The sequence below is a fragment of the Chiloscyllium plagiosum genome, unplaced genomic scaffold (genome assembly GCF_037043375.1).
Source record: "Chiloscyllium plagiosum isolate Xiang-an unplaced genomic scaffold, Cpla_swu_hap1 HiC_scaffold_15, whole genome shotgun sequence".
NCBI lineage: Eukaryota > Metazoa > Chordata > Chondrichthyes > Orectolobiformes > Hemiscylliidae > Chiloscyllium > Chiloscyllium plagiosum.
This window is the reverse complement of record NW_028270153.1, coordinates 1,467,636-1,480,163: the sequence shown is the minus strand read 5'-3', so window position 1 is coordinate 1,480,163 and position 12,528 is coordinate 1,467,636. Positions and strand designations below refer to the sequence as shown.

At 44.7% G+C, this 12,528-nt stretch overlaps 1 protein-coding gene across 5 annotated transcripts in view; it reads right to left on the bottom strand.

Moving 5' to 3' along the window:
* Positions 1–250: 250 nt before the first annotated feature.
* Positions 251–12,528, bottom strand: part of osgn1 (oxidative stress induced growth inhibitor 1) — a 71,603-nt gene continuing 59,325 nt past the window's right edge. For all 5 annotated transcript variants that reach the window (XM_087994642.1, XM_087994640.1, XM_087994641.1 and 2 more), the window contains 3 exons: positions 12,142–12,333; positions 4,909–5,000; positions 251–3,818 (listed from right to left, as the gene is read on the bottom strand). In XM_087994642.1, coding sequence (XP_087850768.1) covers positions 2,804–3,818; positions 4,909–5,000; positions 12,142–12,333 — 1,299 coding nt within the window. In that variant the 3' untranslated portion in view covers positions 251–2,803. The remainder of the gene's footprint in view (positions 3,819–4,908; positions 5,001–12,141; positions 12,334–12,528) is intronic.

The following is a 12,528-nucleotide window of genomic DNA, read 5'->3' as shown; positions in this document are numbered from 1 at the left end:
GCACCTTCTCTATGATGACGATAGCTTTTCATAGGAAAGGAGACTAAAACTGCACACAATACTCCAGGTGTGGTCTTAGCAATGCCCTGTCCAGCTGGAGTTAAGGCTTTCTTGCTCCTGTACTCAAACTGTCTTGTAATGAATCTGGATCAGTGGTGCTGGAAGAGCACAGCAATTCAGGCAGCATCCGAGGATTTTGCCTGTCCTCGGATGCTGCCTGAATTGCTGTGCTCTTCCAGCACCACTGATCCAGAATCTGGTTTCCAGCATCTGCAGTCATTGTTTTTACCTCTGTCTTGTAATGAAGGCTAACATACCACTATCCTACCTAACATGTCGCACCTGCATGTTTACAGCGACTAGTGCACAAGGCCACCCAGGCCCACTTGTACACCAACATTTCCCAATCGATCAGTATTTAAATAATACACTGCCTTGCTTGCCAGTTTTTCCCACAGAAATGAACAACTTGACACATTCATCACATTATACTGTATCAGCAACCTGTTTACTCATTTATTCAACTTATCTAAATCACACTGAAGTCTCTTTACGTCCTCCTCACTTTCACACATCTTAGTTTTGTGTCATCAGTAAACTTGGAAATATTACAATTGATTCCCTCAGTCAAACAGTTGACCTATTTTGTGAATTGCTATGGCCAAACAATGCCCTACTTGTCACCACCTCCCCTCTGAAAATGACCCATTTATTCACACTATTTCCAGTCTGGGAACCAATTCTCAATCCATGCCAGTTAATTACCAACAGTTCCAGGTGCTTAATGTGTCAGTGCAAGGCTGCATTCCTCACTGAACTTGGAATCAGGATTGTGATCATATCGGGATTGTGGAATTCTTGGATCAGGTTTTGTTTGGAGATGGCTTTTTTCTGGTAAGTTTTAATCTATGGTCAGTTGTAGTGACAGGGAGAGGACTCCCTGTGGAGAGGTCATGCTGGGTAGGAGACTGCAGAAAGTGGATGTATCTGAAGCAGGTTCAAGCAGGAGAACTGCTGAGCCAGAGTAACAGCTCAGGACTTTGGATATAAGAAACCAGAGCAGCTGGATCAATAATCAGCTTCACTACACAGTTCCAGTTTTACAGTCATTATATTCAACCTCAAACCAGTTTCACAGAAGCGCACTGGCAAAGGATCATACACAGAGTCAGCCACACAGTTTAAAACACAGCCGAATCACATTGATCAGCCCCGACAGTCGACACACAACATCCTCCCCACTCCCTGAGCCCTCTTCTCTCTCCCTTGTCCCACTCACTCCGACTCCTCCCATTAGACACAACAATATCCTGCAATGAGCCACATCGGACACATTCACAACGATCACAATCTCTCCTGCGTTTAATTATTATGCCTGGATTTGCAATATCCAAATTGGGAATGCTGTTCCCTAATTCTACTGATCGTGTGGATCCAGGAAGCACATTAAGCAGAATTAATTCTCCCAAAACCGTTGCTCAGTTTACACCAACAGCTTCTCACAGTCCACGTCCCCAGTGTTTTAGAAAACTTGCAGAATTTGCATACTAAATTCATTAATGTGTTAGGGCTGAAGACAGCATTAATTAGCTTTCAAGCAGCATGATCATTGTTTATACAAACCTCTCCCTGTCCCAGACAGGGAACAATTAAACTGTTCACTCATTCCTGCAAATCTCTCCCCTTCAGTCTCCTTCCTTTTTCACGCTGATCTCTCCTTCGTTCCATTTCTCTTTCTGTGTCTGTTTTCACTTAAATTCACTGTTTCCTTCTCTGACATTCTGAGTTTCTTTCACACTCATTTGTTAAGGAGATAAACTGTTGGTTCCATTATTCATTGAAGTCCCAGACATCGTGTTGGTCTCGGAACCTTTACCAGCTCCAGTTCACAACAACTCCCACTGCTGCAGAGCTGTGTAATATTATCTCTGAACAGATTGAATTGAAAAAGAATTGCAAAACATTTTTCATCTGATTTGAAAGAAAAGTCTAAATTAAAGGAGGCAGTAGTGAGGTGCTCCATTCCAACCAGACTGGGCCCAATAACTCTGACAGTGCTGGCTGATGGCATCATAGCAGGTACCACATCTGTGTCCAGACTCCCTATCAATTCCAGTTAACTCCTGGCAATAGACAGAATATCATCAAGAGAGGGAGATACTGCACAAAACACTCAACGTTTGAGCCAGCACATCCTGAAGCATGCAGTTTCTCACTTTACATAAGTTACTGCAACTTTAACAACCCAACCTTCTCCAGGAACCAGATCAAGAATTTCTTTAACTTTTTATCTATCTTCGCTCAGTGACCTGACAATGAGTGACAAACAAGTGCTTGGATCTACGTCTGGTTCAGAAAGTTCTGCAGTAGGATTGAGTGTCAATGGGTGAGAATATAGATTCTGCCTAATATTTGTCCAGTGTTTTTGTCAGTTTTACCAAAAAGACAGGACATTTTCATGTGTCTGTAATGGAGCAAACCACAGTTGTTTACTGACAGGGCACCCTTGACCCTACAGCCCCAGCTCTCTCCTTCATTACCTTGTCTCGATCCCACCCTCCTCTATTGATGCATGGAGAAATTCCAAAGGAACAGGAAGCAAGTTCAAAGTTCCCAAAAGCAGATTCCTAGAAGATGTGAGAGTGGAGTGGTCTTTGAGTCAGACCCATGGAGGAAAGCTGACAAAGCAGCAAACCTTGCACCTAATGCACTCAGCAGCCATCAGTCTGCTCAGGAGTGAGACAGAACGAGTGGTGACTCCTCTGTCTGGTTTATGATCAGTAGAAGCTGCCAGTTTCCTGCTTCACTTTGCCAGGACATGCTCCTTTTGTTGCTTGTGGCGTTTCACCAGGCAGCTGGTGATACCCAGAGCCCCACCCTTCACAAACCGCACAAAGTTATCACCCACCAGGGGACCCATTGCAAAAAGGTTGGGCTCCTGGAGCAACTCATAGGTGTAAGGATGAATCTGCAAAGGGTTATAGCGGCAGGAAATTGGCATCTTAGAGTTCAGTCCCAGGTAACTGCCATTGTCCCTGAGGAAGGTGAGCCTGGGATTAGCCCCAATCAACACCAATGCCATGGAGACATTCACCACCGTCTGACACTTGTCCCACCTTTCCAGGACACATTTCCTGTCCGGCTTGAAGCTGCTGACCTGGTACTGGGGAAAGCTGGTGTAACCTCGATAAGAAGCAGAGTCTCTGCCAGCATTCTGCTGACTCATCATCTGGTGCACTTTGTGATATTCTGGGTAGAGCACTTTGGGCAGCTGGTTAAAGATCAGGTCGGGGTCAGTGACTGCCTGTCGGAAGATGTGAAGAACAGGTATCCCATAGTGATGGGCACACAGAACAGCATCAGCTGCCGTCAGTCCTGCTCCAACAATCAGCACTGGCTCTGAGCACTCACTTACCCGGCTGTGCACGATGGCTGTTTCAAACTCAGAAATGCTGTGACAGACGTAAGGCAGCTCTTCACCCTCCACACCCAGCCTCACAGGCTCATCCTGTGTCCCAGTCGCTAAGACCACATTCTCTGCCAAGATCATAAAGGGTGTCTGCACCCCATTGCTCCCCTTTTGGTAACCTCTGACCTCCCACAACGACCGTGTTGCTGCCCCGCTTCCTTCCTCCTGTGCCCTCTCCTGGATCACTCCCCTCTTGCTGGCATCCTCACTCTCAGCAACATCATTGATGCGACACAGCGATGTCAGGCAGCTTCTGGGCACAAAGTTCTTGTCGAGAGCCATCTCACTGACATAGTGCTGGTAATAGGCAGCAACCTCAGCTGGGGTCACTCGGTTGTTCCTTAGGTTCCTGGGGGATACAAGGGATATCAAGAGGAGGGTAAATAGGGAACAGAAACGGATGGAAGGGAAGAGCAGATAGGGAGGAGGAAGGAGGGAAGAGAGTGGGAATCAAAAGAGACAGAAAAAAAAAAGGTGAAAGGTATAAATGAAGAATGTTGGGTACTATCTACGGTTTATGGTGGGGTGTGGTTTGGATACACCCTCATACCAACAGTCCCACCCTCCACACCCTCACCCCAACAACCCCATTCCCACCCTCCACACCACCCCACCCCAACAACTTCACACCCACCCCCATCCTCCACCCTCAACACCCACCCCAACAACTCCACCCTCCACCTTCAACCCCACCCCCACCCCAACAACCCCACCCCCACCCCAACAACCCCACCCCCACCCCAACAACCCCACCCCCACAACCCCACCCTGAGATTAACAACCAGAAGGTCAAGGAGGTGTGTACACACTATAACAGGATCTGACCTCTGAGGTACCAAACAGCAGGAGCTGCAGCAATGCACCAGGGTGGGATCCTGTGACCCATTCGGGGCTGTTTCTCCCAGTCAATGAGACCCCGGCTGATGCACACTGCAGCTCCACCGTCCACCCAAGTATCACTGCCCTCCTGTCTAGCAAAATAGACCAATCTCAGAATTAATATAGTTCACTGAGCAAGTATCAATTGCTTGTTGTAGGAGTGTGTTCCATCATTCTGTCCATCCTATACTGTACATGAAGAAGCATTTCCTAACTTCTCTCTGGAATGGCTGGGACTCACTCACAAGCAGAAACGTTTCTCTCACCAACGCTTTTCAAAATCCTGAAATCCTCAATCAGTTCCCCCTGTAACCTTCAATATTCCTGGGAATTTAAGCCTAGTTTATGAAATCTCTCCCCACGGTCTGACCCTTCAGGTTTAGGTAATGTAATGACATACAATGTAGGAACTGAAGTAGGCCATTCAGCCAAGCTACTCAATAAGATCATATTTGACGCACTCTGGTCAGTCTGCACTGTCCCCACGATAATATTCCCTATCAAGGTGCCTGAACTTATTAGGTTGAACCCATCCACAGGAAACTGCGATTATTACAAACCTTCGCTTCTCTCCAATGCAATCCTTCAGTTTCAGACCCGGTAATTCCATCCAGCTCCCAAAGCTCAGTGTGAGCATTGAGCCCTCCATAGCCTGGAAGACAAAGAATGAATGAATACATTAGGAAGCTGTGAGAAAACACACCTTCAACATGGTAGCACTGAACTGGTGCCAGTGAGAACAGCAATGTATATAAAACCACATAGACTTATTTCAGATTACAAAGCAGTTTGATAAGGTAGGTACAATGTTTCCACTCACAGATAAGATCAGAACTTGGCCATCATAAATATAAAACAGTTGCTCATAAGCCTCATTGGGAATTCAGAAGATAGCTCTTCATCCAGAAAATGGGGAGAATGTGGAAGTTGCTCCCACAGCGAGTGGTTGAGGTAAGTAGCAGAGATGCAGTCAAAGAAAAATAAAATAAACACATGAGGGAGAAAGGAATAGAAGTTTAGGCTGATAGGTAGAGGTAAAGATGGATAGGAGAGGGTGCTCATGTGGAATACAAACATCAGCAAAGAGGAGTTGGGTCAAATGGCCTTTTTATGTGTTGTACAGGCTGACAGCAATAGTGACCGATTCAGAAAAGGTGGGTCTTGCAGCAATGGGAAAATATCCAACTATCTCTGGTAATGCATGAGGAGTGATTATTTAGACAAAGGGCAGAGAAGGGTAGCTCCCCATCTGAAGGGTCTGCTGAAAGCAAGATGATAAGAAATGAACTTTAAAAGATTCCAAATGAAATTTTAAAATCTCTTTTATGAAAGAAATGTTGCTGCATTGAGGGTTGATGACAAATGAGAATGCACCGAGGGAGTTATTGATTCCAGCAGCCTCATGTTCTGAAGGCATGTTAACTCAAATGTTAATTGAAATATCATCAATTGGTCATTTACCTGATATGCTGGTGCCACTCAGGAGGGTTTAAACCTTTGTGCCAGTGGGGTATGAACCAACGCAGTGTGGAGTGATTGAGGAGGAGGTAGACGTTAGGACAAATCAGTCTAATAGGAAGAACATGCAGGGCCAGGTTAATGAACACGGTGGGACTGGTGGTCTGAAGTGTATTGATTGTAATGCAAGGGTATAATAGGGGAGGCAGATGACCTTAGAGCCTGGATCAGCACATGGCCCTATAATGTTGTACCCATTACAGAAACTCGATTGAGTGAAGGGCAGGACTGGCAGCTCAACGTTCCAGGGTTTAGGTAGTTCAAGCAGGGAGGTGATGGCCTGGGGGTATTCTCAGGTTGTCAGTTTGCTCGCTGAGCTGTTGGGTTTGTTTTCAGTGGTATTATCGTGGGACTACTGTCCTTCAGGAAAGAAAATCTGCCATCCTCATTTAGTTTGGCTTACATGTGACTCTAGACCCACAGCTATGTGGATGACTCTCAGTTGCCCTTGGAAACAGCCGAGCAAGCCATTCAGTGATATCAATCGCTACAAAGTCTCAAAGAAACAAATCGCACGGATCACCGGCATTGACCCAGACACCAGAAAAGACAACAGAAACAACCCTGTCAAACCTGCAAAGTCCTCCTCACTAACATCTGAGAGCTAGTGCCAACATTGGGAGAGCTGTCTCACAGACTCGTCAGGCACCAGCCTGACACAGTCATACTCACGGAATCATACCTTGCAGACAATGTCCCAGACCCCACCATCACCATCCCTGGATATGCCCTGTCTCACCGACAGGACAGACGCAACAGAGGGGCACAGTGGGATAGAGTAGAGAGGGAGTTGCCCTGGGAGTCCACAACATTGACTGTGGACCCCATGAAGTCTTACAGCTTCAGGTTAAACATGGGCAAGGAAACCTCCTGCTGTTTACCATGTGCTGTAGTCCCTCAGCGAATGAACCAATGCTCCTCATTGTTGAGCAACACTTAGAGAAAGCACAGAGAATGGCAAGGTCACAAAACATACTCTGGGTGGGGTATTTCCATGTCCACCACCAAAAGTGGCTCGGCAGCAGTACTACTGATTGAGCTGGTTGGATCCTAAAGGACATTGCTGCTAGACTGGGTCTGCGGCAGGTGGTGAGGGAAACAACGAGGAGAAACATACCTGACCCCATCCTCACCAATATGCCGGCTGCAGATGGACGTGACCACGACAGTATAGTAAGAGTAACCACCGCACACAGTCTTTGTGGAGACAAAGTCCTACCTTTACATCCGCTGTGATGCGTGACACTATCACCGTGCTAAACGGTATGTATTTGAATAAATTTGGAAGTCTTGTCTCACAAATTTGACTGAGTTTTTTGAGGAAGTGATGAAGATGATTGGTGAAAGTAGGACAGTGGATGTTGTCGACATGGACTTTATTAAAGCATTTGATAAAGGTCCTCCTGGTAGGCTGGTCCAAAAGGTTAAGTCACATGGGATGCACGGTGAGTTGCTATGTTGATTACAAAATTGGCTTGGTCATAGAAGACAAAGGGTAGTTGTGGAGGGATGTTTTTCTGACTGGAAGTCTGTGACCAGTGCTGTTCTGCAAGAATCAGTGCTGGGACTTCGGTTGTTTATAATATATATATAAATGATTTGGATGAAAATATTTGTGGTCTGATTAGTAAGCTTGCAGACATCAAGAAAATTGGTGGAATTGTGGACAGTGAGGAAGGCGGTCAAAGGATATAGTAGAATATATGTCAGTTAGAAAGTTTGGGTAGAGAAATGGCAGATGGAGTTTAATCTGGACATGTGAGAGCTGATGCATTTGGGAGATCAAATGCAAGAGAAAAGTATTCTGTAAATGGCAGGACACTTCGGAACATTAATATATAGAGGGATATTGGGTGCACATAATAACAGTACAAAGTCAACAAGCCCACTTCATTCTCAACTATACTTCAGTGAATGTACATATAATCAGATGAAAACAGTGTCACGGAGTCATTCACATGGCTACACTTGGTGAGTTCAAAGGTATGGAACCTAGTTGTGCTCCAAGACCCGAGTCCACATAAATCAGGACCATTGTGCTGGACAACTGTGTGAGAGACATGAACTCTACAGGAGACATTAAAGGAAGGTCCCATGTTTGCATATGCTAATGTTTTAGGTCAATGTTCAAGATATCACAGTATTTTTCAAATAGCAGCCTACAGTAATTACTGGGACCTGATCGCATGAAATATTGTTGAGTTCAGGTGAACTCTCCCAAGGGCAAGAGAAAGAGGACAATTTCTTTGAGCGAGCAGGCAGTATGGAAATGCTGAGCATCTCCACAGCAATAGTGTGTCCCCTCACACCTGGAGATAGCCTCAGGACAGGAGGTAAGCTGATGAATCCCACAATCCACCTTGATCTGCAGGTGCACACATCAACACTTTACAGCTCCACTCATTCTGACACCCCCCCCCGCCCAACAATTCACATCAAATGTGAACAGTCTAAGCTCTCACTCAGCCTCAGCTGATGACCCTCTCACAATCATACCTCACAGTCACCCTCCACAGGCAGTGTTCTCCCTCCTGTCCACAAAGGCTCCCCATGACTGGCACTCATTCCATTCTGCTCTCTGTTCCTGCAGAAGAGCCCAAAACCTCAAGGAAAGGCAGAGACCTGGAAGGTGCACTGGCCTCGGTCTGGCACACAGTGCCCACCTACTGGACTGAGGAAGAGGCTGGAGATGTCAGCAGTGACCCTGCCAGGTCAGCCCAGGCCTCCTGATGCACAGGGAGCTCAAGTACCTCGAAAGCTGATGGTCTACCTGAAGACCCTGTGCCAGGAGGATCTCAGAGTCCATCTCCACTGCCCTGCAGATAGGCATGTGGCTGAGGAAACAGCTGACATTGCTGTTGGTGATGTGTCTTCTGCTCTCGCCCCTCAGCTAAGCTCCCCCCCTCCATCTGATTCCCACACTGAATCAAATCCGGATTCCCATACTGAATTGGTTTATACTCACACCACCCTGTTCATGACTCTGGACCAAATCAGGCATCTCTATGTAAACTGGTGTCTCTGACTCCTTGAACAAAGTGTCCAGGTAAGCTTCTGCGGCAGGTGGTGAGGGAAACAACGAGGAGAAACATACCTGACCCCATCCTCACCAATATGCCGGCTGCAGATGGACGTGACCACGACAGTATAGTAAGAGTAACCACCGCACACAGTCTTTGTGGAGACAAAGTCCTACCTTTACATCCGCTGTGATGCGTGACACTATCACCGTGCTAAACGGTATGTATTTGAATAAATTTGGAAGTCTTGTCTCACAAATTTGACTGAGTTTTTTGAGGAAGTGATGAAGATGATTGGTGAAAGTAGGACAGTGGATGTTGTCGACATGGACTTTATGTTTAGTGTGCAATATTTAGATCCCCACTCCCTAACTCAGAGCTGAAACCTCTCGAGCTGCAGATGGGACTCACACAAGGGAGGTTTAAATTGGGGACCATATCACACAGGAGTTCTCAATTGCAGCTGCTATTAACATTTGGAATTTTTTTGTGTTTCTGTAGGGTTACCAGCTCTGTCACTGCACCTTCACCACAATGCAAATTATCATTTTCAAATTTCCTGCAAGTCCCCAGCCAGGTCTACATCCCAGACTATTGAAGAGATGGCTATGGAGATAAATGGACACATTAAGTGAACAATGTGGATTTATGAAAAGGAAAATCATACTTGACAAACCTGTTTCTTCATGATGTTACTAGCAGAGACAATAAGGGAAAAACAGTGGACATGGAACGTTTGAATTTTCAGATCAGGTCCCAAATAGAAAGTCAGTTAAAAAAAAACTGGAGCACATGGGCTAGAGGGGGTAGGGCATGGTGGGGAGGGGAGGGAGATGATGTGGATTTAGAATCAGAAAGAAACAGAAAATCGGAATAAAAAGGGTCATTCTCATGTTGGCAGGCTGTGACTACTGAGGTACCATAAGGATCAGTATTTGGGGCCCAATTGTTCATAATATACATCAATGACTTGGATGTGGGGACTAAACTGCAATATTTCTAAGTTTGCAGATGACAAAACTAGGTGGGAATGCTGTGATGTAAGGTGTGGGATTTACCAATATTTTAATATTATTTATATTAAAGTTTAGATCTGAGCTGGAGGCATTTGGGTATGGTCTGTGTGCCTGAAAGGGTTTAATCATTAACTTGTAAGAATTTCTGTAGCCAGGGTGACATATTTTAAAACACAGTCAGTCAGAGAGAGAGAGAAAAAGAGAGAGAGAGAGAAAGAAAGAGAGAGAAAAAAGAGAGAGAGAAAGAAAGAGAGAGAGAGAGAGAGAAAGAAAGAGAGAGAAAGAAAGAGAGAGAGAGAGAAAGAGAGAGAGAGAGAAATAGAGAGAGAGAAAGAAAGAAAGAGAGAGATAAAGCAAGCAAATAGAACTGTGTTTCCGTTTGGACAGAGTTTACAGATGAACAAGGTAAACAGTGGTGGACCAGGCTCTCGGTTTAGACAGTCTGAGTTTGATTTTTTTTCCCTTCCAATTGAGGAAATACCCATAACTTGAAAATTTTAAGGTTTCACTTTATGGCAGTTTCTAAAACTCTTCGCTGAAACTGTATGTTGTAAAACAATTGCCCTTGAGAAAGGGAAGTAATTTAGGACTGATAAAAATTGTAAGCAGCTCAGTTTAAAAAGTTCCAGATCTGAAGTGTTTGGTTACAAACCTAAACAAGTTATTAAAGCTGAGAAAGTCTAAGCTCAGTCATATGAAGATCAAGGAACAGACCATCAGATTCTCAAGACAGGGAATTGGAGTCACAGTTAAACTAAACTTTACAGATCTGAAATAAAAGGGAATTCTTTCTGGTATACAAAGTTAAAAATCATACAACACCAGGTTATAGTGCAACAGGTTTAACTGGAAGCACTAACTTTCAGAGTTGCTCCTTCAGCGGTGCTCCGAAAGCTAGTGTGCTTCCAATTAAATCTGTTGGACTGTAACCTGGTGTTGTGTGATTTTTAATTTTGTCCATCCCAGTCCAACACCGGCATCTCCAAATCATAACTTTCTGGTATGAGTTTTGCAAAGAAGTGCTTGGGATTAAGACAAGTGTATTCTATATTGTGTTCCAAAATCTTTAAATTTGTGTCATACGTAAATTGTTTTTTCTATTTATCTTTATTTCTCTTGCATATTAAGCAGGTTTTATTATTAAACTTGAATCTCCAGCATTGTGTGTTTGTGCTTTCAGTGAAAGACCAAGTTGCTAAAACCAAAAAAAAACTCTATCATGCCAGACTTCAGTCAGGGATCTTATTTGTCAAATAATAATGTTAGCTGGGATCACAATAACAAGTTGTGAGGACGATGCAAAAAGGCTTCAAGGGAATTTAGACAGGCTGAGTGAATGGGCCAGGCCAGACCCTGGCAGATAGATTCTAATGTGTACAAAAGTGAGGTATCCTCTTTGGTAGGAGGAACAGTAGAACAGAGTATTTCTAAACTAGCGAGAAATGGGAAAGTGTTGATATTCGCAGGGACCTGGTTATCCTTGTTCGTGAGTCACTGAAAGCTAGCATGTAGAAGCAGCAGGCTATTCAGAAGGTAAATAATATGTTAGATTTTATCACAAAAGGATCTGAGGACAGGAGTAAAATAAAGTTTTGCTGCGCTGATATGGGGCACTGATTAGACAGCACCCAGAGCACTGTGTCCAGTTCTGGTCCCTTGCCTAATGAAGGATGGAATCGCCACAGAGGGAGTGCAGCAGACATTTACCTGAATGATTCCTGGGAGAGTGGGACTGTCCCAAAGGAGAGAGGGAGGAGACTGGGCCTGGAATCTCTGCAGTTTAGAAAAATGAGAGGTAATCTCATAGAAACTTACAAAATTCTTAAAGGTACAGACAGAGTGGATGCAGGAAAGATGTTTCTCCTGGTTGTGGGAATTGGAGCCAGGGACACAGTCTTAGAATAAAAGGCAATCTATTTAGGATTGAGATGAGAAGGAATTTCATCACTCAAGAGTTGGTGAATCTTTGGGATTCTCTACAACAGAGGACGTGAAGGGTTAGTCATTAACTAAGTTTAAGAGAGAGATTGATAAATTTATAGATACTAACAACATGCAGGGAAATGGGATAGCATGGGAACATGCCGTAGAGGTAGCTCATTAGCCAAGATCTAGAATGATGGAGCAGACTTGAGGGGTGGAATGGCTAGTCCTCCTCTATATCCTACTGGGTTAACCTTTCAAGAGTAGAATGAATAATGAAAATAAACCATGTGAGATTCAAACAGCAGTCACTTACATTCCAGGACCCTCCAGGTGGGCCTGTACCCAAGACCAGGTGAGGTATGCCTTGCCAAGACTCCAGCTTCCAGCACAGTGGGGAAGTGTGATCCAGCCCATAATCACCATCAGGCAGCAGCAATGTGTCAAAGAGCACAGCCACTGGATTGGATGACCGTCCTTCTAACCCTTCAGAGAGATATTCCAGATCCTGAGGGCAGTGAAAGCAGTGTGCTAGTAATCTTATCAAAGATTATTAATCTTCACAGCAAGGGTGACTGAGGGTTCAGAAGCACCATTAACATGGTTTTGTGTGTTAATTAAAAGTGCCCTGTCCCAAGGCAATATGACACTTAAATAAGAAAAGGTTTAGTGAGCAGCTCATCTCAGATAGAGTCAGGGTCAG